The following is a 27,576-nucleotide window of genomic DNA, read 5'->3' as shown; positions in this document are numbered from 1 at the left end:
TCGGTTAACGGTGTCAAAGAACTCCCAGATGCTGTGAAACGGCGAACACAAAGTGAACTAAATACGTACTCTCAAACAAAAGACATTCCACGTTTTCCGAAAAGGAAAAAAAAGTGAAAGTTAGTGAAAAAAATATTTAATTATAACAATACAACATAATTGATTTAAATATATTACTGAAAGAAATCGAAGAACTAAGAACGAATAATGAGTATCTGAACCAACAACTGTTGCAATTAACTAAGGATATGGCTGATATCCGTTTGTAATAGCCAGGTCACTCGCAAAAATGCATACTAATTATGCAGAAGAAGAATTAGCATTAGAGGTAGGGGAACAGTCTGATTGGACCGAAGTAAGAAACAAGAACGATAAAAAGAGGAAGAAGACAGAGGTGACACATTCGCCAATCGCAAAATGTGCTTAAACATTAATAAAAAAGAAGCAAGAAAACAAAGTTCATCTGCCCCCTCCGATCAAGGTAAGCAATGTTGGCAATTTTTATTTATTTATATCACAAATAAATGGAGAAGTTGCTGGTCGAGTGCTGTTTAAAGCTTTGTGTAACGATTATATTAACGTAACTCTTAGTAATGAACAATTCATTCAGTAAACTCGAATACCACACTTATCAGATAAAAAGTGATAAGTGGTATAGAGTCGTAATTAGAGGATTACCTTCTACAACAAACGAAGAAGATATTAAATCGGAATTACGGGCTTATGTCCACGAAGTGGCGATGTCACGCCTATAGCGAAAAAGACAACTAATGCAAATGGTGAAAAACAAATTAAAACTTTTCCGTTGTTCTACGTAAACATGATACAAAAGTGGAACCTCCGAAGAAAAATAATAATATACTACAATGGACAAACTGTCAACATCTTGGACACACTAAAAATGTTTGCAGTAGGGAACCAAGATGTGTGAAATGTGCCTGTAACATCACACAACTCAGTGCAGAAAACAACGCGATAGCGTAGCAACATGCGTGTTGTGCAATGGAAAAAAAATCACCCTGCCAATTATAAAGGATATGCAGTATATAAAAAAAGTACGAACTTATATAAGAAGTTATTATAATTTTATAATTGAGGAATACATATTGATGTATTTTCTCGCACTCGTCTTGTGAATTGATCCAAGTACAACAGAACAGTAGTAATAAATTAATTTATAATTAAGATTGTACTAAGCATATCTAATGAAGATGTAATAAAAAAATTATATTTAAAATATGGTGTAAATCATATAAATTTCCACAAATTGGCCAAATCGGTTCATATATTCTTGAGTGTTAACGAAACAAACGAATAACAATTAATATATTTATCTATATAATACTTGTTACATTAATTTATTGTATTTATTTTTCTTTCAGAATAAATTTGGAGTTTTGATAACTACTGATACTATTACGGTGGTCGGTTTTCACCAAAAGATACATATGTATAATGGCTTTTGCTCTGGTAGACTATATTTATACGACTGTCTTTGATACATATTATATTTCCCCGTAGAAGCCCATATGCATATATGATTATTTCCATGACTGTTCGTATAAATATTAAAATATGTAAAAATACTAATGGACCAAAACGAGTAATAACCCATGCATATAAATTAATATAAAATCACAAGGAATAAAAACATGACGTTATAATTAATCTAAATATATGTCATAAAATGTATTTATCTGGCTCTAATTTTAATTTAAATTTGATGATATATTGATTATTTTTCATACACATACAGGGTATCGGTGGAATAATATGAATATGATGCAATATAGTACGTTTAATAGACGCGTATGTATCGCTCGGTTTACATGCCAAGTCTTGTAGGTAATCTTTCAGTGTATTATACAAGTATTTCTGTGACAGTTGAAGCAAGCGGTCGTTAAAATTTCGAAGATAGCACGTTTTAAGAACATACACAAGACATAGTAAAATATAAGTAAAAGTTGGCCGGGTTTATATACAGAGAACCCCAAAAGAAGTCTACAGTCGAGCCTACCCCGCCAAGCATGTGGGAGGTTATTAGTTGGACGACAATGTCATTATATACTACTGGTTCTCTTATTAATATCACTGGAAATAGTCTCTTGACATCTTCATTGATGACGTTTTTATTATATCTAGCATATTACTGCCAAACAGAGTCATATTTCAAGATGATAATGCGCCCATAAGATAACCAAAAATATTCAGCTTTGGTTTGAGAAACAACAGAATATCATCAAACATCTTACCTGTCCATCACAATCTCAAGACCTCAATAAAAGTGATCCATTATGGGAAGTTTTAGATCATAGAGTTGGGCGTAACATTCAACCTTCAACATCCATGAATTAATTGGTAGATGTTTTATTGTAAGAATGGGACGACGATCGCTAGAAACTATTTAGATACTTTGCGAATCTATTAGGTGAAGAATTGTTAACTATATTTCTTTGAATAAGTACATTTTTTTAAATAAATTAATTGTTTATGTGTTTTCCTGTCACATATTATAACTGGTCGGTAGGATTTCGGGATGTTCTCTTAGTTGCAACATAAAGTCGGATCTTAAAATTGATCAATCTATCAAATAGAAGTAAGATAACGATAAACTGCTTGGCTTTTGCAGATGACCTAGCAATTCTAACTTGGAACACTTAAACAGCTCAAACATTAATAAATATTCTAAAAGAGACTGCAGAAAAAGTAGGGTTTCAAATTTGATTTGAGAAAACAGTGTTTAGGATTGGAAAGAAATTGGCACCAAAATCCAAAGAAATCAAGTATCTTCTTCAAATATCTGGGCGAAACTTTTCAGGAGACTCAGACCAGTTTCTTGTAATCGTTAAGGTAATAGAAAGGATGGCTGTAAAAATTTGGATACAGCTTTTCTACTTATACAAGATATAAGCCAAATATACAACCTTTTGTTCAAGCCGGAGTGCCTTTACAGATCTGAATTACTCATTTTGAACAGAAAGAGGAACAATTCAAAAGAGGGAAAGAAAAAATAATTAGAAACCTTTTAGGCCCACACCGAAGAAGGAGCATACAGACTAGCGGCCATTGAGGAAGTGGGACAGTTTAGAAATATATATTAGGATTTTAAAAATTGCAGGCTAAAGTTTTATGGGTATATAAAAAGATGGATGGATCCGAACATATTGACCGGACAGGTGGTAGAATTCTATGAAGCTCCCAGTAAGGCCAAGGTTGGAACAATGAAGTGGATCTCTGCAATTAGAGAGCATTTGAAAGGAGTCAAAATAACACAACAAGAAATGGTTATGTGACGGTTAGCATAGTTTCGCTTTAACCATTGTGTTGTGTAGACGTCCAAATTGTATTATGGATAATTATACGCCACGAGAACGAAAAGAAGTAGTGACAATATTTATTGAAAATAATAACTCCATTATTGCCACACTGCGGAAATTGCGTCAAAAATATCCTAATCGTCCAGTGCCTCACAAAATTACAATTTATCGTTTACATGCGAATTTCTGACAGTACGGTACGACGGTGGACTGGCCTCGTTCTGGACGACAACGGACGTCTTATGACGCTGAAAATGTGGCTCTAGTGCGAGATAGTGTTGCAGAGTCTCCAGAAACATCAATTCGGAGATGTGGTTACCAGTTACACATTTCTGCACGCACTTTAAAGGGAATTTTGAAAACTGATTCAAAGATGTTTCCATACGAAATTCAATTAGTCCAAAAATTGCTACCGAGAGATCCTGATCAACAAGTTGTGTACAGTAATGCCCAAAACGGTCTGGTGATATTGAATATTTCTCGTCTAAATTGATAACGAGCGACGTCAATAAACAGAACGGTTTTGAGAAACACAGAATCCTCAATTAATTCATGAAACATCATTGCATCCACTAAAAACAACTGTACGATTTTGTATCCATGCTTCACATATCCTAAAGACAGAATTTCCGTCACAAAATTGAAGAAATTCAGCCGCAGATGTTGCAGGATGCCATGAAAAAAGCGAACCGTGGTCACCGTTTAGTCGATATCTTTTTTTAAGCATAACTAAAAAAAAATGTATAGACCAAGTACACTTTCTGTGAAAACCAAACTTGCTTATCTTTCTTTTGAGCAAAGTTAAAGGCAACCAAAATGGTAGCGGGACTTTTGCCCCACGCTGTACAGGATAGAGAGGTTTTTATATAATATATAATATATAATATATAATATATAATATATAATATATAATATATAATATATAATATATAATATATAATATATAATATATAATATATAATATATAATATATAATATATAATATATAATATATAATATATAATATATAATATATAATATATAATATATAATATATAATATATAATATATAATATATAATATATAATATATAATATATAATATATAATATATAATATATAATATATAACATATACTATATAATATATATTTAAAATTTATTGTAAGTATAGTGACGCCATCTATTATACCGATTGGAACTAGCCAACTTAAAACCCTTCCAAGTACTTATTGCTTAACCAACGATGTTTATCAATTTTTCAGTTATCACAGTTATTAAGTTTTTTTCCGAATTTACTGCTTTCCAATTGCCTCGGGCTTCATGGGGCGACGCGGGAACTAATCGAAAATAGATAACGAACAACACAACCGGACGTTTTTTCACGTCAGGCGTTGACAAGATGTCAACGTCAATTCACTCGTCCGTTTTTGTTAGAAGGGTACGCAATTGGGACGCTAGCTCGCATATCGGCATCCCGACGGGACACGTTATCGAGATCTAGGCGTTCGCGAGCACGAAAAGCGTAGCCGGAGAAGATGTCGCCTCCAGAGGGCGGCGGCAGGAAAGTCGTGGCGATCGGAAATTACCGCTTCACCGGCAGGTTATTGGGCAGGGGCAATTTCGCTCGGTATCTGGTAGACGAGCGCTCTCACGGAGCCGCGGAGCTAACACTGGGTAATGTTGCAGGGTGGAGGAGGCCGTCCACAACGTCCTCAACGTGAGGGTGGCCGTTAAGATTATGGACGTGAACGAAATCAAAGAGGATTATGTCGTTAAGCATCTTTACAGGTATCTGTAAATTTTCATTTTCGTCTTATTTTTCTCTTTTCGTCTTTTATTATAGGCCCTAATTAAAAGATTTCATGACGGACAATGGATATTAATGACTCTTGAGTAATTTTAATAATAATTAATAAGACAAGTAATATTAATATCATATTGTGGGTAAAAATATTTTTATATACAAATAAAAAATATATTCAATATACTTTAACTTTGTGGCAAAGCACTTGAAGACATTACGGTATATTTTAGGGGTATAACTTAATTTTTACATACTTTTATTGAGCTTTGATTATTTTCAAAATTTTAAGCCTTTAAGAATATGAGTGTAAAAGGATTTTTCGAAATTTAGCAGAGTTTCCCTTTAACTATAGTTTTATGTAGACGTCCAAATTTTATTATGGATATATAAACGTCACAAAAAGGAGCGGAAATATTGACACTATTTGTCAATATTTATCAAAAACAAAATGGTAGTGGGACTTTTGCCCCACATTCACATTTTATAACTGGCCCAGTCGGTAGGATCCCGTGGAGGTCATTCATGGAGTTGTCTTTTAAGTTCATTCAAATGAAGAGAGGTGAACATTGGATTTGAAATCGTTCCGCAGGTGCACAAAGCGTTTCTTGGTGGGCTTAAGTGGCGTTCGGAGAAAAGTATCGACGCCGAAGTTTGAAGGTCAAAAAAGGTGAATTAGCTCTAGCTCTAGCCATAAACTATTACAACTAAGAAACATTAAACCTTAAAAAAAGATCCCTAGTTCATGGGTTCACAATCATATGCATCACAGTTTAAGGTGTATAAGGACTTCGAACGCGGACTGAAGATGCTGTAAATGAATATCAGTTCACTGGAATTTGGACACATAGTTGCAGGGTGAACGGCCACCAAAGGTGGATTGCAGAAGTTCAGTTTCCTAGCCGTAGACTATTGGAATCTTTAGTTGCCAAAATTTGGAAAACTCCATAGAGAGATATCATGGAAATTTAGGTAGAAATAATTACTATCTCGAAAATCTTCAAAGGCAAACTGGCGGACAATGACACAGTCGATGGTCAAAAACAATTTTACAACTCTAAGCTGTCCACGTACGTCCATGGGGCCGTTTCCTTAGGTGGTAGGCTACCTGTTTAAGACTAATTAATTGCAGAACAAGTGATAGGGGTTTGGTTCGTTTTCTATTAGATAAAAACCCTCGGTGTTCTTTTGAGTTCCTTGAATAAATCGGTCTTTTAAAGTAAGTAAATAGTTTCTATGTGTATTTTCAGATTTTGTAACTTATAAGGTATATAAGACATGAGATATTTTATGGAATTTGTAATCTTAAGAGTTTGATTTACACTTTTGAAAGCTTGTGTATTTCAATTTCCATTTTTGGAGCTGCTGGTCTTTAAGCTTGATTGCCTCTCTGGTTGCTATTGAAATATTATAGAAATAGACCTAGAGATGCACCCTCGTAATACATATCTATATTTAATATATAGACATACTGTGGCTAAACTAGAATTGTTCAACGTATAAAACTGATAAGGTTTCTTTAGATAGTAGGTATTATATAATGTAGCATTATTTGCTTGATTATCGTGCCCATATGCGAAGGCCATCTGTTTTAAGACTAATTGATTGCTGAAAAAGTGATATAAGTTTGGTCCGTCTTCTAAAAGATAAAAACCGCGGGTATTTTTTTGAATTCATTGAATAAATCAGCCTTTTAAAATAAATTAATAGTGTCTATGCCCATTTTCACATTTTGTAACTTATAAGGTATATAAGACACCAGAGATTTTATGGAATTTGTTATCTTAAGAGTTTGATTTACACCTTTTGAAAGCTTCTGTATTTCAATTTCCATTTTTTTCTTTATTTTTGGAGCTGCTGGTTTTTAAGCTTGATTTTCTCTTTGGTTGGCATTGAAATATTATAGAAATAGACCTCAACCTAATGCACCCTCGTAATACATATCTATATTAAATATATAGACAGAATGTGACTAGACTGGAATTGTTCAACACATTAGGCTGATAAGGTAAGTTCTGTGTTATCAACTGTTAATTCTTTGACATTTTATTATTATGCTTTCTTATTATACAGACACACACAGTGTTGTACAAGATATAAAACTAATATATTTATAACTCGTCTTAATTCCAAACTTTTTTCGCGCAAAGTTTAACTTAACTATATTAGATTGAAGACTCTTTGCTTAATAAAACTGCGGGTTAGTTCACTACTATTAGCGAATTGTTAATACCTTGACGTTCTTATATCGACGTTCTTGATGTTTTTTGTCGTCTTTTGTCGTATTTTTTAAATTTTTTCTCAAGTCTCTTCATTTCATTTATATCATGGAGCAATTATAATGCTCCGAAAGTCTAATATTCTGAATCATACTGACATTGAGCTTCTTTGTACGTCACAGTTGCACCCTGGCTTTCGTTCTTATATCCACGCAATAAAAGTTCATGTTTTTTCGCAAATTCTTTTGTTAAGCTAGTCACATTGTACTCTTGTGACTTTGTGGGTCTCCTCATTTCTCATGTACCACGGAGCATTGACAATACTCAGAAGGACTTTAATTTAATGTTTTAAATCATAGTAATATCGGACTTCTTTGTTCCACACCACAGTAGCAGATAGTTCGGATTCTTGTTCAAGTAATCATATTAATATGAGTCTCATATAAGGTTTTTCGCATCTCCTTATATACGTTATTTGTACTTGAGCATGTAATTCAGTGCATCATTCAACTATTTCGTCAATTCTTCTTATAAGTTAAATTTGCCTGTGTAAATTTATTGGTATTTATATTTATATGCTTTTTCTTAGTTCTTTTGTTTATTTTGTAGTCATTACGGTATAGAGCAAGTGCAATAATGACGCAAAGAGGCTAACTTCTGACACAATCTTCTTATTACTTTAAGTTATTATATGACACCTCTGTACTAAAATATTTTAAATATACAGACAGTAATGCTAAGTGAAAACCTTTTTTATATTATATCACCATGTAATAACATATTAATACAATATACTGTTTTGTAACAACAATTTATTATTATCAACAATATATAATAGTTGGGACGCTTCAACGTTTTGATTAATTTTAAGTTATATATCTGTAGTTTGAAACAAAACCTCACAGCAACCGCATCAATACATATTGCTTATATATCGCTATCTTTCACACTTCAGTTGTTCAACTAATTAGTTGATATGGAAGATGAGCGTGGCAGGGCTTTGAAATTACCTTTATGAAATGTCATACCGCCATCATTAAAAGGTCAGACGTTAATTTCCGCTTTATTTGTTGAATTGAATTTATTTTATTCATGTACTCATGAGATACCCTACGCCCCCTTGTATATTACATTTTATTAGATTTCCATATAGTTCAGCGTCAATATAATGTGTTGTTTAATGTTAATTAGAGAGAATTTATTCCTATACTTTTCAAGAACTTCTCAATGATATATATGTCGTTATGTTCGATGATATTTCGCTAATTTTCTGGTAAAACGTTAACTTCGTCACTGTAGAAATTAACAGATATCATATTCCGTAGTATTTCCATTGTTATTTAATTTTTATTATGGTACGTTGAGGTATATGTGAGTTTATGATATGTTTGCAAGTACTTCATGTTTTTTGCAAATTTTATCAAAATCGATATTAATAGAAGGGATAAATAATCCACTAAGTATTATAGATGAGAAATGCTTGAGCTTGAATATTTTTTTGAATGCACAAGGGCCCATTATCTTTAACACTAAAAATTATTGTTTTATGTCTCTAGTAAAAGTTGAATTTCTAACAAAAAATATTCTTAATACAAATTTTTATATGTTGAAAACTATAGGGAAAATAATTATTTGTAACTCGAACAAATAATAGAGAGAGAGAAAGCATTTCAATCATGATATTCAGTGATTGTACATCCACAGTGTTGAGGTGATATAATCATAACTATTTGGAAGTACTAGTAGTAGGTATATAAAAACTTCATCTGCCATCAGAACCTAAACATAAACGTCATAACCAAGCAATAATAACGGATTACTGATTCTGATATTAAAGGCGCATCATAACATTATAAATTGTGAATAAAATTTATTTTGTGTTATGCAGCTTTGCATACTCACACTTCTTTGCTTTTCAGAACGCAACAAGTAAATATTAGGCCTATAAATTAGTTTTTTAAATGTGAAGCTTTGTTGTGAAAAATCGGTACAATGGTTTTTATTCATATTATTGTCGATCTGTACCCGCTTCTTGTCTCATCTTTCAGACAATTTATGGATTTCATCTCGAAAGAATCATGTATACTTGTATGCTCACTGTTTTGAAATGATGCTCAGACAGGTCACATCTGATATATGAGAACAAGTAGTAATCAGAAGGAGCAAGGTCTAGAGATTACGGCAGGTGTGGTAACACGTCTTATTATAATACTCCAAGGATGTTTTCACCGATTTTGCAACATGTGGTTGAGCATTGTTTTGTTAAAGAATAATATTGTTGCATTTTTGTTCGTGTTCCGTGAAGTAAAGCCTGTCTGTAAGGCTTCAACCATGAAATTGGTTACCAATGTACCCGATGCGATTTGGTACTAAAAAACGCCATTTAGTTTTAATCAAGATTCTTAAACATGCCAGCTCCTTGAGATGTAAATCAAGGCTGTCTCATTACAGACATTTCTTTCCATCAAGCGCAAAACTCAATCCCTCTAGAGAGCAACACAGGGGCTCTTACTATAGATCCCATACAGTTTGAGTCGCTTATCACTGGCTTTTCCATCGTTATACACCTACGAGGATATATTGCTCCATGGCGACGTCGATCTCTCCATGAGGGGTCTACCGAGGGATAATTCTGACTATCACTATCAGCACCCAATCGGACGGTTCTCTGGAAGAGCAATGACTATGTGGGGGCAGCATTTATATCGGTGATGTCGGAAGGACACTTCAGGCTCCCCGTTTCATCGAGTGTGTTGATGGCTGTTTGTCATGTATAGGGCCCTGACTTCAGTAAAAGATAAACGATTAATTATCGCCTCCGATTCGATGAGCTCCTTTATGTGCCCCCAGCCATATCTACCTCTACACCCGCTAAGAGTGCTTATCCGTGACCTAACCTCTAAATTGGAAAACTATGGGGCGGCAAAACTATCACTTTTCTGTAGCTCCCTTCTCACTCTGGGATCATTAGAAATGAAATAGCGGATTATTCAGCCAAGAAGAGATAGGAATCACTTACTGGAAATTATATATCTAGACCAACTCAGATAGGATATAACAGAAAAGTACAAGCTTTGGGAGGTGAAAAGGAGTATTATCAGGGCTTTAACATCACTAACATCAGTAGGCGCAAGTTAAGCTTATTCTCGCATCTCAGAATTGGTTACTGGAAACTGACCCATGAGTTTCTCATTAAGAAAGGAAGTCCACCACTGTGTATTGAATGTATTTCCTCACTGTTAATCATCAAACACTTTTACAAAACATTTACTAATCGAATGCCGAAGATACAGCTTGCAAAGACGGTTATTCACTCTGGGTGATACGATGGACCAGTGTCTTAGTCTGGAAAATCTGAACAAGCTGATTATATTTTTAACAGCAACAAAACGACCACTATAAAAATAATAGTGTGCATCTATGTAATATCACGCACGATCATTTACATTTTTTGTATCTTGTATCCTTATCCCTGTCATGACTTGTGCGACCTTTATACTGTAGCATTCCTATATTCATGCATCTGTTTGCTTTTACATATTTTACTTGTCATCTTGCAACATACTTGTAATAACACTGTGTACTTTAATGTGTTGTATATATATATATATATATATATATATATATATATATATATATATATATATATATATATATATATAGACTCTAAATAGTCCTGGAGGCTGATGGGTTTATAATATACAAATAAATAAACAAATAATCAACTTCCTAAAAATGGATCATCTAATATTATCCTGATTTTAATACAACTGATAATATTCAGCCATTATTAATAATTTCTCTTTACTACTTGTTTACACTGATTATCATCTGCTTAATTATGAAACCCTCTCAGTAATCTTTAATTACATCCAAAGTTCTCCGTCAACGCAGGAAAAGCCGGGTGGAACATCTTGGTCTTCGTATTCACGATATATTTTTCGACTTTTGCGGAGCCGAGAAGAAAAAATCCCGACCGAGGAAAATATATACAAATTAATGGATCCTAATGGATCTCACTGTTCTCCATAACATCCTCTGTCGATTTAGGTAAGCGTCTCTCCTTGCCTGGTTCAATTTATGAAATATTAATAAGGGCTCAGGAATTGCTATCTTAAGCATCATCCGTGGGGAATAATATTTATAAGTTGGAACGTTTGAGATAAATAGATTGTGTTTTTATCATAACATATATGAAAAACATTTTCGGAATGTATGTTGCTCCCTTTTAACAGTTTTAGATTTTGTCATTGATACTAGTGCTCGTTTAGCTAAAGATGTATCTAAGAAATTCATGTATTTCATAATATAAAGTGGATCAGAAACATTACATTAAAATTTTGAGGTACAACTTTATAATCGATATCCTTTTAGGGGTGGAAAGAGAAGTGCTTAGATTTATTTTTATTGACTATATATTAACAATCGACTAAATACCTATAGTGTATCTGTAGTGTATGTAATACTGTAGTGGCAACAAGGACAAGTAGACAGTCTCGAATTTAACACGTCAATCTTAATTCAATAATTTTGAGGGCGTCTTCATTGGCGCAGTGGTCAAGGTGACAGTATGGTCCTCCTACTGTTGTGATAGTCGCGGGTTCGGATCCCGTTGGGGCATGGATGTACTTTATGTTTGTAACTGTAATTTTAAGCGACTTTCGATGTTAGATACAGAACGATGAAAAATTGATTGTAGTGCTTATTTTCTCAGGCGAATTAACAAAAACAAATTAAACGATATTAAGTAATATTCGTAAAAAAGTACAAGATATTGGATTGAATTTTTTTTGTTATTTTTCATTTTATTTCCGTAAAACCATTATTACAAATTTCGTATAATATAGATATAATCCCGATTAAAGTATCTCGCATCAACTCTGTTAGGTTGGAGTTCTGTAAACTCGCTAATCTTGAACGCAAACAACCTGGTAAACTTCCCCCCAGGAAGTGATTCCTGCAAAATTATTAATGTTCCAGTAATACAAATATTAGTTTGACGAAGTATAGGTTTATTGATTGAAAATTAATATTCTCAGATACGCCCATTATTTTCTCGGACCGTATGTTTGCTGTTTGTCTTGCCTTATGAAATTATTTCGGCAATAAAACGATCATTTAATTATTCCTTTTATTTGTATTTAAGCAGCAAGTATTATCATGGAAAAACATTTTTTTTCATACTCAATATATTAGGTGCATCATTTAATTTTTACAGGTCTTTTTGAATTTAAACTTATATCTAAATACATAAAAGAAAGTCGGGTTAGTTTTACCATTGATAACTCAAGAACGGTTGGACCTATGTTAATGATCTCTAATTGGTCTATATTGAATCTATAACTATTAAAACAATTTTGAAATAAATTAGAAATGGATTTCCGTAATTTTCCGCGAATTTAAACCGTAAATAGTATTAAATTTAAATAGGGTTCTCAATAACTAGGTTGTTATAGCATTACTCTTCTTTTTTCTATTTATTTTGATATCAGTTAGAAAATAAAAGTGATTTATCTCCTTAAATCCTGCCTGGTAATTCAGCAGGAGCCATACAATGATACGTTACATTAAATTTATAGTTAATGATGGTACTACTGTGTATCTTATGAGACATGAAGGGATATTTCATGATATGCTCCTTGAAAATTGTTAAGTGTTTACTGCAGAATACTATAGCGCCAACTACACACTGAACACTTAACTCTTTTGAACTGTAGGTCTAAGTTCAAAGCTTGGTCAATCCGATTAACGTTTGTTCTTGCTGTAATTTATTATTGAAATTGTTTGTAAAAATTATATCATACACAAAGAAAAAATAGACACACACTATGAATATGAACAAAGAATGGAAGGAAGTGTTGTTTCATCGAGGCAACATACAGATGTATACTGGGTGTAGTCAACATAGCAAAAAACCATAAATTTGAGCTACGACTTATTATACCAACCAGCATATTCTCCAGATTTAGCTCCATGAGACTATTTCCTGTTTCCATACATAAATAAGTAGCTGGGTAACTGAGGTTCGGATAGAATGAAGAGATCATCACTGAAACTAAAACCTATTTGAGAGCTTTGAGAGAACTTATAATTTGAGAGGATTCAAATAATTGAATAAACGCTCCGAATAAATGCGAAAAGAATATATTTCATCCAAAATGTCACCAACTTATCAAACTGTCGTCGTATGTAATTAACTTAGATTACGAAAAGTCCCATGGATTTTTCCTCAAAAAAATATATTTTAAAAATTTTATATTATCGTCAAGCTTTGAATAGAATCTGATATACTGCCACACTATGACTTTAGAAAAACCTAATTAATTAATATATAAACGAGCATTCATTTTAATTAGCCAATCGTGAAATTTAGGATAAACTATATACATTTTTATAATAGCATGTCGTAAGATAAGTGATACCCAGCCAGACATATTATCCTATTTCTTATCCTGGTCTATTCATCGTAGTTTTTTCTGTGGGCTTTATATCATGGGTACGTTAGTACATCATTATAAACTTTTTTCTTTGTACCGAAACGTTTTTTTTTGTCCTTTATAACCGAATAACTGATAAAAAGATGAAGAAGACTTGAAATGTTATTATTTTTGGTTTCATTTTATGTACATTTTTAAAGGTTTTTTTGGTGACAAACAGAAACCCTATATTTTCGGTTCCTATAAAGGATATGTCTCTGTTTTTATTAAGTTATATTTTAGGTTCGAAAAAAAGTAATATCGTTTCCTTCTAGTAGATGATATTAAATGATTTATTTATAATGAAGCCATAAATCAGTATATTTTGATAGTAAGACAGTTCAATGGTTGGGTACATTTATTACTTTAAATAGTATTAAATTTTGCTATTGCATATAATAAAAACGTTGCTATTGCATTATTTATTGTTATTCTTTGCTCTACTTATTTTGGCTTGGGATTGAAATATATGAGTTATATTTTTGATATGAGAAAATATGAGCTTCAGAAAAAAATAATTTCATAACATATATAAATATATAGTAAAAATGACCTTTAAAAAAACAATAAGAAGATGACAATAATATATGAAACATTTTAGAGAAGGTAAAAAAAAAATAAGGCATAGTATCAAATTTTTAATTATAAATTAAAGGATATAAAACAATGAACCAAACAATAACTATACCATAAACCATTTGCTAAAATACGACATATTGGGATATAGAGTACTACAAATGTATTATATATAAATAAAATTTTGTTGCAATTTCCTTGCAGGTACTTTCCTTTGTACATCTCACACTAATTACTAATTAATTACATTACAATAAAAGTTGCAATAGGACATTTTTCCAAATAAAGGCAAGGTTAATATATTTCATGGAGAAAGGGCATACCCTCTAAAAAAACACCACCATAATTAATGGAATCAAGGACTCAAGTACCTAAAAACACAATGGTGTTAATATTTTGTATTTCATTACCTTCTTGCTTAACTCTTCTTGCCATATCGTGGCCTGGCTAAAATTCAGTGGTAAGATAATTTCACATCGATAGTTTTATGCAAGATTTGGCAGCATCGAATATTAGCATTTCGACCAATATACGAATAGTTCTGAAAGTAGCCGAATCTCTGGCTCTCACGATGATTTTTAATGTATCCTACACCTACTATCCTCATAAACCAAAGAATACTCGTGCATAGAATTCTCTGGATCGGAATTACATGTTGAGCTAAAGAGTGAAATTATCGTTTATATTTGATTCCCTCTCGTATCATCACTTTTTTTGGTAGAATGCTATAGCGTGTAACATTTTCAAAGCATTTAGCAACATTTAACGAATTTTGCGGACACAAACGTGCGGTATCACATTTTTTTAAATATATTATAAGACGTTTGTAATGCACTTCTATTGAGCCTGTAGCCAAAAGTACTACAATATGAATTAAGTGAGTCCTAATTAATGTATAATGAAATCATAACTTAGTTAGCTTGTCATTATAAATATTAGTTCTAACGTCAGATAATAAAAAAATGAAGCTTTAGTCCGACTTATTACCTCTTATCTTTGTCTCTAATTTATTTTTAATTTTCGTTTCCATGTCATGGGTGCGTTAGTTATGACATAAATTTTTTGCTTGGTCCTGGGGTTTGTTTTTTTTATCGTTTCTAAAGGAATAACCGATAAAACGTGGATACATAAAATGTTATTCTATCCATATATTTTATATCCATTTTAAAAGGCATCTAACAGCGAGCAAAAGCTCTATATTACTAGAACATATAAGCGTATATCTTAAGACACTCTTGATGTTATACTTTTAATATTTTTGTTGCGGATTTAGTTTTTTTTGTTTTTGAAAATGATGTAGAAGCACATATTAAAAATATGGGTGAGAGTATGATCAACATCGATGTTATTTGATATTAAAATTATTTCATTATACATAATGGTTGTGGGCAAAGTAATTTCAATTTCCTCATGTATATTCTCAGCTTTAAGAGAGTTTGGCGGAGATTGGAATAAATAGTGGTCGGACGGAGAAAGATAAGAGTTACGTGTTAGATGATAGCTGTATTAGTACATGACTATACTGACGGAAGTTCCTTTTTCGGTTTTCATAAATAGTCAAAATTATAGTTTAGCCATGTTTTAGCAACTCGTGATTAATAAATTCGCTCCAATTCTTATAAGTGCTTAGCATCACATTTCTTGGCGTCAATGCAGGCTTTTCTAGGCTTTAACTTTCTGCTTGTACTTCAAAAACCATTCATCCAGTCATCTCCTAATTTTTTCGAAATTAGCGAAGTGTTACTTTATAAGTGGGTGTACCATTGATGCGAAAAGGCTACAGTCGGACGGGGCAAAGTCTGGAGAGTACGATGGGTGTGATAATATATCCCATCCAAGTGGTTTTAATGTTTCCTTGATAGGTTTTGTTTTATGAGACGCGCTATCGTGATGTAAAATGATTTTACTGGGTTTTAAGGCCCATTTTGACCATTTTTCGATCAATACATGGTTCGAATTGATTATTTATTGGTGGTAGTGACATCTGTTAGAAAAACCGATAATGACTTTCCGGTACACCTTGTATAAATATTATTACGACCATAAGCGACAAATTATTATTGAATTCGACGAACAGAACACGTTTTACGTTATTTTTTACCTTCTTTAGTTAATATAAGTTGTAAGATTAGTTCTAATGTATTATCGCCACCAGGAGCTTTAAAAAAACCTCTAAATTTATAGCCGACTGAGTCCCATGCATTTTATACCGTTCTAATTGTAATGCAGGGAAGCCAAATTGATGGCGAAGCTGAATCACCCTTGCATCGCCGCCCTCTACCAGACGATGCAGAGGTCCGACAACGTCTACTACTTAGTCACGGAGCTGGCGGCCGGCGGAGACCTTTGCACCTTCATAAAGAATCAGAAGCACGGAAAATTGAACGAATCCACGACGAGATACTACGCGAGGCAATTTGTCTCAGCCCTGGCCCATATGCATAACGTGGGGGTGAGTAGATGCACCCGTCTGTTTTCCCTAGCTCGCGTCGATGTTTTCGGTAGAATGCCCTCTCTCTTGTGTCTGACGATGGGGGTCTCGCTGCGATGCCCACTTTGTCGTTTTCTCTAACGTATCTTTCAGAGAAAGTTCCAGACCCCCGTTGAGTGTTTTCTTTTTTTTTGTTTGTTTGTAGAAAGAGAAACACTCTTGGGTTAGACCACTTCGTTTAACACTTTTATGCTGATGCACGGAAGCTATTATAACGGAATATTTTCTTCTATATGTATAAAAATGAAGTTCCGATCGTTAGTTTCGCTAAAACTCGAGATTTATTGAACGGAATTGGCTAGTTTTAGTTTAACAATGTTGGTAGAAGTCCAGTGAGGGTTTGTGTGGTGGTAAAATATGGAACATCTACGAGAAGGCTCGCAAAAACAACAATTTTGTCTGTAGAAAAGCCTCGGCACTATTGTTGGTTGTTAAATATGTATGGGTATGTTCTGAAAGTAATTTCGTGAATAAAAATATTGAATACTTAGTTAAACCTTGATTAGTATTGAACAGCTCCATTGAAAAGTCCAGGGCCTGACACATAGATGGCGCTACTAGAATTAAATCCATATATTTTTTAACCCTCAAAAAGATGCATGTATAAATTTGACAGCTCTCGGATCATTAGTTTGTGAATTATAGCATTTTGAGTGAAGCAAGTTTTGTTATTGTGAATATATGGATAAAAACGAATTTCGCGTGTTGATAAAATATTGCTTTTTGAAAGGAAAAAATACATTTTAAGCAAAAACTTGGCTTGACGCCAAGTTTCCGGATACTACCTCAGGAAAATCAATCATCAAGAATTGGTATGCTAATCAACTGATTTTGTACATCATATTATTAACGAATATTTGGGTATGAAAAAGCTCTGTGCAAAGAGGGTGCCGCGCGAGCTCACTTTTGGCCAAAAGCAACGACGAGTTGATGATTCGGAGCAGTGTTTGAAGATGATCAAGCGTAATAATGCGGAGTTTTTGTGTCGATATGGGACAATGGATGAAACATGGCTCCATCATTTCACATTGAAATCCAATCTACAATCATCTGAGTGGACTACACACGATGAACCCCCTCCAAACCGTGGAAAAACGCAACAGTCGGCTGGCAAGGCTATGGCGTCTGTATCTTGGGATTGCACCTTGAAAAGGAAGGGCCATCAACAGCAACTATTACATCGCGTTATTGGACCGTTTGAAGGACGAAATCGCCGAAAACAGTCGCATTTGAAGAAATGGAAAGTGCTGCTTCACCAAGAAAATGCACCTGTCAAATTTATACACGTCAGGCCGGGGAGTTTTCAATTAACCTCTTACTTGACACACGCTAACAAACGTTATTGGGAATATTTTATTGTTACAATATGTAAAAACATAGTCGGCTTCTAGGGCAAGTATTTGATCCCAGATCCGCAGCAAACGTACTAAAAGAGCAGTTTGTTGTTATAGACAGAATCTATACTAATAATTATATTTCAGGTGGTACATCGAGACTTAAAAATGGAGAACGTGATGCTGAATCTGGAACATACCCAGATCAAGATAGTCGATTTCGGATTGAGCAATATATATCATCCGGACGAGCCTCTACGAACCCACTGCGGTTCACCGGAATACGCTGCCCCGGAGCTGTTCGTTACGGGCAAGAAATACGGACCGGAAGTGGACTTGTGGAGTTTCGGCATTATCCTTTACGGCATGGTAATCGGACAGCTCCCCTTCATTAGCAACAGGTCCGAGCAGATATCATCTCAGGAGAGGCGCAAGAAACTCGTCAGTCAGATAAGTAGGGGGCTGGGCTCGGCTCATAGGAGGTTACTGGCATTGTTCTCCCAAGAATTCCGTTGTATGATGAACAGGATGTTGGTGGCTGATGCTCGCAAAAGAATAGGTATCAAGGAATTGCTGGTTCACCCGTGGATTACCGAAAAGGGGAAACGTATTATAAAGTAGGTGATCGTTGCTTCATTATTTAATTTAAAATGATACAGTGTGTGACTTATTTTTTATCAACTGACAACGGTATGATCAACTGGGTTAAGGACATTATTCAGCGTTTTTAATCACTTATTTTATTGTTATTATATAACATAAACGTGTTAAACATTTTGTAATAAAGCCAGATTTCCAGTTTGGTTTTCGAAATCGCCACTCAATAATCGATCAAGTGCACAGAGTAACTGCGGTTATTGAAAAGGCATTTGAGGAAAAGAAATACTGCCCTGAAATATTCCTGAAATATGTCTCACAAGCTTTTGATCGGGTTTGATTAATTTATGAGATGAGCAAACTGTTATCGCTTAAATATTGTTAACTGCTGGAGTCATATCTTTTCGGAAGAAAAATTAGTTCCTCGCACGAAATGGCGTTCTCTACATTTAAAACTATTTCGGCTGGAGTTCCACAAGGTAGCGTCTTAGGGTCTGTCCTGAATCTGCTCTATACTGATTATATCTCAACAACAAAAGAAACACTACTTGGAAACTTTGCTTTTAAAATTACAAAGTACTTATTCTACGATATATACTTTAAGCTTAACATCTATGTCACTGTTTTTAATTTGTACTGACTTGTATTTATATCTTCACTACAGCGGATAAAATGGTTTACTCTCTTTATTATTTTGAACAACACGTTAATTGTTTGTAGGCAGGTACCGATTCTACAGCACATAAATAACCGATGCTAGTATATTTCCCTGTGACATACCTGCTTGTATTTTCTTCAAGTCAGAGTAAGCATCTTCTTGTTTGACTTTGAAGTATTAAGCTTTTCCTAATTGTCTCTAAACAAGAGACCACAGCTCTTATACTCATCAAGTCGGTGCCGATCCCAAACAATACAAAAATAGTAATAATTTTGTGTCATACATACAAAATTAAATTACGAATAAAACACATCAAATTTGTAACACGTATTGGCTTCAAAGTTATCAGTTGGTAGTAGTTAAAATAATATGGTAAATAGATGAATAGGTTTAGATAGGTATTAAGCTAAATTGTGTGTATGTATATAATATACGTGTAGTAGATAAGTTAAAAAAGGTTTCCGTTTATTTTTGTATAATTATTTCAACAATTATTATGTATATATTTTATTTTAAAAAGTTTTTTTTGCGTTAAAAATCCAATTTAGATTATTTTTTAATTTTGCAGAGCTTGTTTATTTTTTGAAGTCGATTCATTTTTTATTAAATATTTTATTACATCATGGATACGTAGAGCACGTTCTATTTTGATCTTTCTTCCATCCTCTTGATCTTTTGAAATTCGTAATAATTTGTGATAATTCATTGTTACTATAAATTAATCAATAGGTTATCAACAACGATACATATTTCAGATCACAATAGTATGTTGGTGGCTAGTCTTTTATGGCTGGTGATTTATTATTGAGATATATGTTATCAAAAAAATGTGTGTATATTTGGAAACGAACTAAAATCACTGCACACCCTATATAATTGTTTTTAGAAACTCCTTGTAAATATGGATCTATTTTAAATACCGAATACATAAATGAAAACATATACGTATTTACAAACAATACCAGACGTCATGTTTTGTTTTGTTTTTCATACGGCTGATTTTTTGTATTTTTAGGAAAAAATAAATAAAACACTCGAGGTCGAAACGTATATTTGGAAAATATTTGCGTTATTATTTTTTTGTCTTAAAAATCTTTTATGTCACGGCATTTTTATTTCAGACCAAATCCGGTGAAAAAGTTGGAAATAAGAGACAGCACCAAGCTGATGTCAGATATAGCTGACATTTTACAGTTACCTGTCGATGAGGTGGCGACTTCAATAAGAAACGAACCGTTTAGCAAAATTGGTGGTATTTATAATATATTGGCGCATACTTTTTCCATTAACAAGTGAGTTGACGCGATTTGATGTTCTTGCCTTTAAATTTATGAATTATTTGCTCGGTTTAATCTAGATTAAGTGGCGATGGTATCAGTCGGGCTGTTCCTCCATTAAATATCGAGAATTTCAGCCGAAAGCTGGATATTTCGAATAAGGACGTGTCCCATAGTCACCGCATAACCACGAGTAAATATTTGACAATGTCCGGCAATGACAGTATCAATAAATCAAAACTTCCAGGTATACCGTTGATATTAAACATTTTTTGTTATGTTCGATCTAACAATGACTTTATATAAGGACATGATCTCCCTTCACTACAGCATAGTTGGTCCAGCGTTTCCTCCCCTCCCCATAAGTGAGGGTCTGGAAAGTTGTGAATATGTTCATCCTCAGCTTCCCTACCGCGTGCAAGTTGCTTTTCAGAAATACGTTTCTTCAGGTTTGAGTAGAGATGAAAGTAGGATAGTGCTTAGTCGAGATAATATAGAGGATGATGGAGCCTATCGTTGCTCGCAGATTTCGCATAACCGTGCGCATGTCCATTGTCTTACTGAAAGAAAATTTTTCTTTGAATTTGATTTTAAATTATTCTTCTTGAAAAAGACATTTTCTCCTTCAAGATAGGATTTTTCTCGTCAATCTTCGATATCTAACGACTCAGTATGGTTGGAATAATGTTTTCTTGCAATTATTCTGCCTTTTTCGTGGTAATATTATAACTGTGATACTCTCGCATCCTCGAAACACCAATTTAATATTTATATTAAGTTACTTTTGTACCCCAGCTGTAGATATTTGTGCAAAATGAGATGTAGGGGTGGCCTATGTATAGTTAATGCACCTGTGTGCTTCCAAATGGAAAGGTTGACTTCAACACAAGCAGTCTAATTAATACTTTCCACTTTTTTATAGCTCTCCATGAACTTGGTTGGGCGTAGGATGCCCCAAATGTACTTAGAAATTCACTTAGGCGGCGAAACTGAATTTCCAAATGCTAGCGATTGATAAAATTGATAAAAGTTAAGAATGGACTTATACACTATACAATTTTGTATGGTTTGGTTCGCTTCAATCTGCCGATTTCCCACGTCTTATCCAGTAGCTGTATTGCTTCCACATTGCTGCGATTTAACAACCCTGTTTCATGCTTTAATGAATGTTTGTGTCGCTCTTTGTTAGTTAAGTAGCGATAAGCGTTGGTAATTGGTAGAATTTTGTTTTGGCAGCGTTGGATTACTAGTTGGTTATGTGTTTATGATTGACTGAAAAACAAATTTCTTCGATTTAAGTCAAGTTGAGAGTATCTTCGGTTAGTCGGACAGTAGTACATTTGCTTGACGTTTAGTTTAATCTGCTCTGCTTTTCGTCTAACGTGATGATTCCTATCTAATTTAAAATACCAGCGAGTTGTATGCCGAGTTATTTAGCTTATTTTGCTTCAGAAATCGAGCGTTCGTCAAGTTATATAATTAGGTTTTTGTCATTTCACTGCCACGCAAAATTAACTTCAAAAAATTTGCTGCTATTCAGTTGTATTTTTCAGTCTCAGGTCCATTTGTAGTTCTTGGTTGCTATTTTTACTTTAAAATCTTACAATAGAAATTTAAATACTTCAGATCCAACGCAGGATGTTAGTCGATGTTGATTAAAATCGTTTCTATAAATTCTTTCGTATTCTGGACCTGAATACAAGCAATCCTCTTGTTTTGGAACTAATATGTAATAACTATCTTAAGTTTCGATTCAAGCCAGGAAATCGGATAACACCAATCAATCCAAGATTCGTCCCCGGACTGTCCAACCGATGATCAATCGAGAACAGGACCTCGTCGATTATAGAACCATCAAGTCTCCAACATTACGCAGGAAGGCCTACTCAGGTGATCCGGGAAAAGATCTCTTACTGATTTATAATACATTCCTCTATCATAGCGTCCCTTTCATCGCAAAACCGACCATCCACTGTGTCCGCCATCACGAATAAACTACCCAAAGTCATCGACTTGTCGAAACCGGATGTCGCGAAGCCGGCATCAAGAGGAAGAGGTCTAGTGAACGGCGTCAATACATTGAAGAAGGTTTCCAAAGGGCCGAAACAGGAAGAGTAACACGAGGGGAGTAATAACTGGGGTACCGGAGCTAACCCGTTGCGTTTTAGGGATGAAAGGGTGAGGTCCGCCACCGAGAGGAAGCTTCGATACAGGCCCGATAAAATGACAAGTTTAACGCGGCCAGCTACGACTAATGAAGCCACAACGAACCTAAGACGATACCCAGACATTTCCAGTTTGAATGCTGGCGAGAGAATCAATCCTCGGGTAAGTTAAATATGTCTTTTCTGTCTGTTTTAATGCCCGTGATTTATAATTTAAGTCGACATAGGTCGTTATTTCAAGAATTTTACGTGTTAAGAATTAAAATTTAGAAGACGCAGCTAGTATTAAGTATTAGAGTTGAGGGAGAAATACGGTTCCCATCAATTTTACAAAAATGCAGCATTGTTTTTTCTCTTTTTTACATATCTCCATGTTTTTCTACGGATTTTCATAGACAGTGTTTTAATTTCTGTATCACAACATTACGGAACTTCAAGGCCCACCCTTTGACCAAGCTTTTCATTTTATTTTGACTTCATTGTAGTTCCGAAAGCGTTGGTGATTCAAGTGTTTCTTTAAGTCAAGCAAAAAGTGACGATTACTTCACAAGATTCTTACGTCACACCAAAAAAAAACACGACCATGATTTTGCCGACAGAATGAGTTTTTTTAGATTCCTTGCCACTAGTAATCTTGAGTGACGCTAATCTTTGGAGTTTTGTTCGTTTTTGGAAGGGAGAAGTAACATTTATTTGGTCTTCCTTAACAATGGGCTCCCATGCCGCTAAGGCAAGACTGAGCGGCCAAATGTAGGTATATATATTAAATTAATTATTTAATATATATACCTACATTACAATATTCCTCCATTTATCAGAATAAAATGAAAACACAGTTCCCATTAATGGAAATACCCTTTAAAATATTTTGAGTAAAATTGTGGCTTCATCCACCTACGGACTTCTTCATATTATCCAAAAATTAGACTATAATGAATGGATGTATGTTAATAAATACGCAAATAAGCGGAAACGCTGATTTATTACAAAATAAATCTATGTTTGAATAAAACTTGAGGTGACATACTCAAAAGAAAGAAATTTCAACTACAAAAAGGGGCAGAAACCGAATCGAAAACTGATGTTTTGATGATTGATGATTTCCGTAAAATAATTAAAGCAGGAAGACGCTAGATACTGACTTTGAAGTGATTTAAAACGAAAGCTAAGTGAATTCCTTCTGTACATTTCAATTCTCAAATCGCTTATATCTATAAATCAAAATAAAGTTCTTAATCTGAAGATTGGATTAAATAAAATTAGAATAAATAGATTAAATGTAGGATATTTCGCACAAGAACAGAGTTTCTGAATTTCTTTGAAACTGATACTATCATGCGTTAGAAGAACGCTTCGAACAACAGGTCACTTAAACGACCTGAGAGAGACTGTTATTCTAAGAAAACCCTTGCAAGTTATTGTTATTTCAAAACATTTGAGTGTGTTATCGGTATTCTATTATTATTGCTCCTTCGGAATAAATCTGCTGCTGAAAATCGATCAAATACTTTTAGGAACTTATGCTGAAGCTGCTCCGTTATATATCAATTGCTGATTTAGTTCGAATGATTTGAATAACTATGATATTAATGACGGAGAAAAGGGCCTGAAGAACTAAAAGTGACTTTAAGGATCTTATTGGGCTTAAGGAATTTCCAGACGGCTTATTAGTTGATTAACTAACTGTTTTCAGAATATGTCTATACACCGTTGAAGAATCCTAAATAGAGGGAAAATAGCTACAATACTAATTGAGTGAAAGTACCATTTCTAATAATTTTTACAACTCGGTCTCATTGCTATAGACGGATAACCAGTTAGAGACAGACGTACCAGGCACAGGACCTTCTGACTGCCGCTTGAAGGGTGAGGAAGGTTGTGAAGGAAGATGAGAAAACGTTTTTAAAAGTGTTGTGCCAGATGTCTTAATAAATGTATTTTTAAAGTCGAAAAATTGAATAGGGATACATGCAAGCAATTAATATTTCTCTCTAACCCATTATAACTCCACAGTCTTTACCTGTTATTGATGATTCATTACGTTTCATCAACAAAATCATTCAATTTCACTCGAACAACAAACAAAATCAATATATTACACAACAGTAGTCGATTAGCAACACTAAACTGGCAAATGAATTTAATTACATTTTATACAATGCCTGAATGGTGTCAATGTGGGCTATTAGCCACTTCAGATTCAATATAACTGTTTTTATGGCCTCAGAACAAATTTATTTACAATATGTTAGCAGTCATTAATTTACTATTAATTTTTGTCTAGTAATTTATATTAAATTAGCATTTAACATATATAGCCAAGCGATTGATATTAATGCCAAATTGATTGAAGCATTTCGGATTGCGATTATTAAAAAAAACTTTATCCACAATATATTTTCTTGGGAGTAAAAATGAAATTGAAATACATAAAAATGAAATACAAAATTCAATTAGTCCAATAATTGCTACCGAGACATCCTGAAAAAAAAAGACATCACCTGTCTGGTGTTTTTAAGATTTTTAGTTTAAATTGATAATAAGCGATGTAGCCAATTTTCTTCTCAGTGGCCACGTTAATAAACAGAACAGTCGGTTTTGGCGCACACAGAATACTTAAAGAATTCATGAAACATTATTGCGTTTACTAAAAACAAGTGTATGGTGAGGTATTCATATTGGAAACACTATTGGTCTCAATTTTTTTGAGAATGACCAAGGTATTGCAGTTACTGTTACTCCTGAACGGTACCAAGATATAATTAGAAATTTTCTTGGGTCTGAAATGGAAGAGCAAGGACTAGAGGACATGTGGTCACAGCTCGTTCAATAATTCAATTATTGAATGCCCTCTTTCCACGAAGATTAATTTCGCAAAGCGTCAATTTAGCATGGCCATCCAGATCTCCGGATTTAACAGCACCAGACATTTTCTTATGGGGTTTTTTAAAATCAAAAGTTTATATGTGTAAGCTCCAAACGATTCAACATCTTAAAGACAATATTCGTCACGACAGTGAAGAAATTCGGCCTCAGATGTTGCAGGATGTCATGAAAAATACCTTAAAAAGAGCCGGAAGTTGTATTGCGAATCGCGGCCACCATTTAGCTGACATAATTTTTCAATCATAACGGAAAAAAATGTAAAGACCAGACAAACTTTTTATGAAAACCCAAGTTACTTATCTTTTTTTTGAGTAAAATTATAGGCAATCGAAATGGGAGTGGGACTTTTGTCCGACGTTGTATCTGGAGGGTACTTGGACTTAAGCTCCGCTGAATTGCATTAATTATTTTTAACCATATTTTGGTAAGTCTATCTCACAATAGATTATTGTGAGTGGATCCTATACATAGAGGGGCAGTATTTTATTGTGAAAAATATAGTTATACTTCTGTTAGCTTGATTTTATATGAAACTCAACTTCATTTGACGACTGGTCTCCAATTTTACATCTCGATACAACAATGCTTTCAGTTGAGTGCCTCTCTATTTTTGGTTTCATAATGATAACTTTTAAAATCGCGAAACTATCACTCATTCTCATATTTTTACTGACGGAGTACATAGTTTCTCATGTGCCTCACACAGTCACCGGGTATATCCGCTGTAGTTTTCCACAAATTAAAACAAAAAACTGGGGTTTACGCAAATTATTTTTGGTTAACACAAAATTTTATTCTACATGATTGATGCGCAAATAAATTTTATTGTTTATACTTTGATTTGATTTTTAACACCAGTTGGATCTTATTGTATCTTCAAGTGATTATACAGGAAATGTATTTTAGATTATTCGAGCAACAACTACCTATGAAACTATGCCATTTGAAATGTCACCATTCGCTTTTGGAGACAATGACGTGGGGGACACGAGGAAGAAAGTACAGAAGTTGAAGAAACCGACCATTTACGACCCGATAGCTCGATGCATTGCAGGCTACGTAGTGAATAACGTGCCCAAGAAACTGCCCTTCTGATGCCAATAAGTAATTTACTGGTATGCGTTATATAATTTAGAGAAATAAAGTACTGTTAAAGGGATGAAGTGTTTCATTTATTATAATGGTTAGTGCTAGTCTTTGTTCTATATGTTTTGTCTTCTTTTTTTTTCGAGATTACGTCTGTACAAATTTATCAAGTATATGTTTGCTATTACATATATTACCATCATATAATTTATCACAATCATTAATGAAAAGAGACATTTAGTAATAGGGACTTCCGCAAATGCTTCTATAAACAATTAGAGATGTACAAACTTTCGAGAACTTGTAAGCATATGTGTTCCATCGAGCTAAGAAAGATACATTTGTTTACATATCTTGCGTTTGTAAAAGCATTCAAAGATCCAGAATCAGATTCAGGATATTTAACTCAGTTTAATTAACCACCACTAGAGATCTGAGGAAGGAGCATCACTGATGAAGCCAGATATAATTATTTACCCTCAAGACATCACAAAAGTACTCAGCCAAGCTACTAGTGAACTGAACATAAGAATTAGGTCCTAATTGCAGTACACCTTATATTTTCAACATATTATATAACTCGTAATGGCAGATCCTCAATCATTTTTTCATATAAGGAAACTTATCAGTAGGTATTACTTGTACTAGCCATCCCCTAATTCATAAGTTTAAGTCTTAGTTGCCGTAATATCAGTGCCATTTCCTTATTGATC

At 33.8% G+C, this 27,576-nt stretch overlaps 2 protein-coding genes across 5 annotated transcripts in view; one reads left to right on the top strand and one right to left on the bottom strand.

The window, feature by feature from the left end:
- The window catches only part of LOC143204512 (synaptotagmin-10), a 93,101-nt gene that overhangs the window by 39,137 nt on the left and 26,388 nt on the right, over nucleotides 1-27,576 (bottom strand). The gene's annotated exons all lie outside the window — the stretch shown is intronic.
- Nucleotides 4,707-26,936, top strand: LOC143205359 (uncharacterized). 2 transcript variants are annotated; one of them, XM_076418612.1, is made up of 10 exons: nucleotides 4,707-4,924; nucleotides 4,984-5,085; nucleotides 16,599-16,821; nucleotides 18,342-18,811; nucleotides 20,571-20,741; nucleotides 20,807-20,973; nucleotides 22,485-22,616; nucleotides 22,669-22,840; nucleotides 22,895-23,054; nucleotides 26,684-26,936. In XM_076418612.1, exons 1-10 carry the CDS (start codon nucleotides 4,833-4,835, stop codon nucleotides 26,870-26,872), a joined length of 1,878 nt encoding a protein of 625 aa, XP_076274727.1. In that variant the 5' UTR covers nucleotides 4,707-4,832; the 3' UTR covers nucleotides 26,873-26,936. The 2 variants fall into 2 exon arrangements, with proteins under 2 accessions (XP_076274727.1, XP_076274726.1); XM_076418611.1 differs by having other exon boundaries at nucleotides 22,473-22,616.

Source organism: Rhynchophorus ferrugineus, unplaced genomic scaffold, assembly GCF_030347505.1.
Source record: "Rhynchophorus ferrugineus isolate W39M unplaced genomic scaffold, kcgeb_rfMv2 rfM11, whole genome shotgun sequence".
In the NCBI taxonomy this organism is placed as follows: domain Eukaryota; kingdom Metazoa; phylum Arthropoda; class Insecta; order Coleoptera; family Curculionidae; genus Rhynchophorus; species Rhynchophorus ferrugineus.
This window is presented reverse-complemented; position numbering and strand designations above follow the sequence as displayed.

Coding starts and splice junctions, on each gene's coding strand:
- LOC143205359 (XM_076418611.1), top strand. CDS start 4,833: ATGTCGCCTCCAGAGGGCGGCGGCAGGAAAGTCGTGGCGATCGGAAAT. Junction 18,812..20,570: donor AAGGGGAAACGTATTATAAA/GTAGGTGATCGT, acceptor TTTTTATTTCAG/ACCAAATCCGGTGAAAAAGT. Junction 22,617..22,668: donor ACGCAGGAAGGCCTACTCAG/GTGATCCGGGAA, acceptor CCTCTATCATAG/CGTCCCTTTCATCGCAAAAC.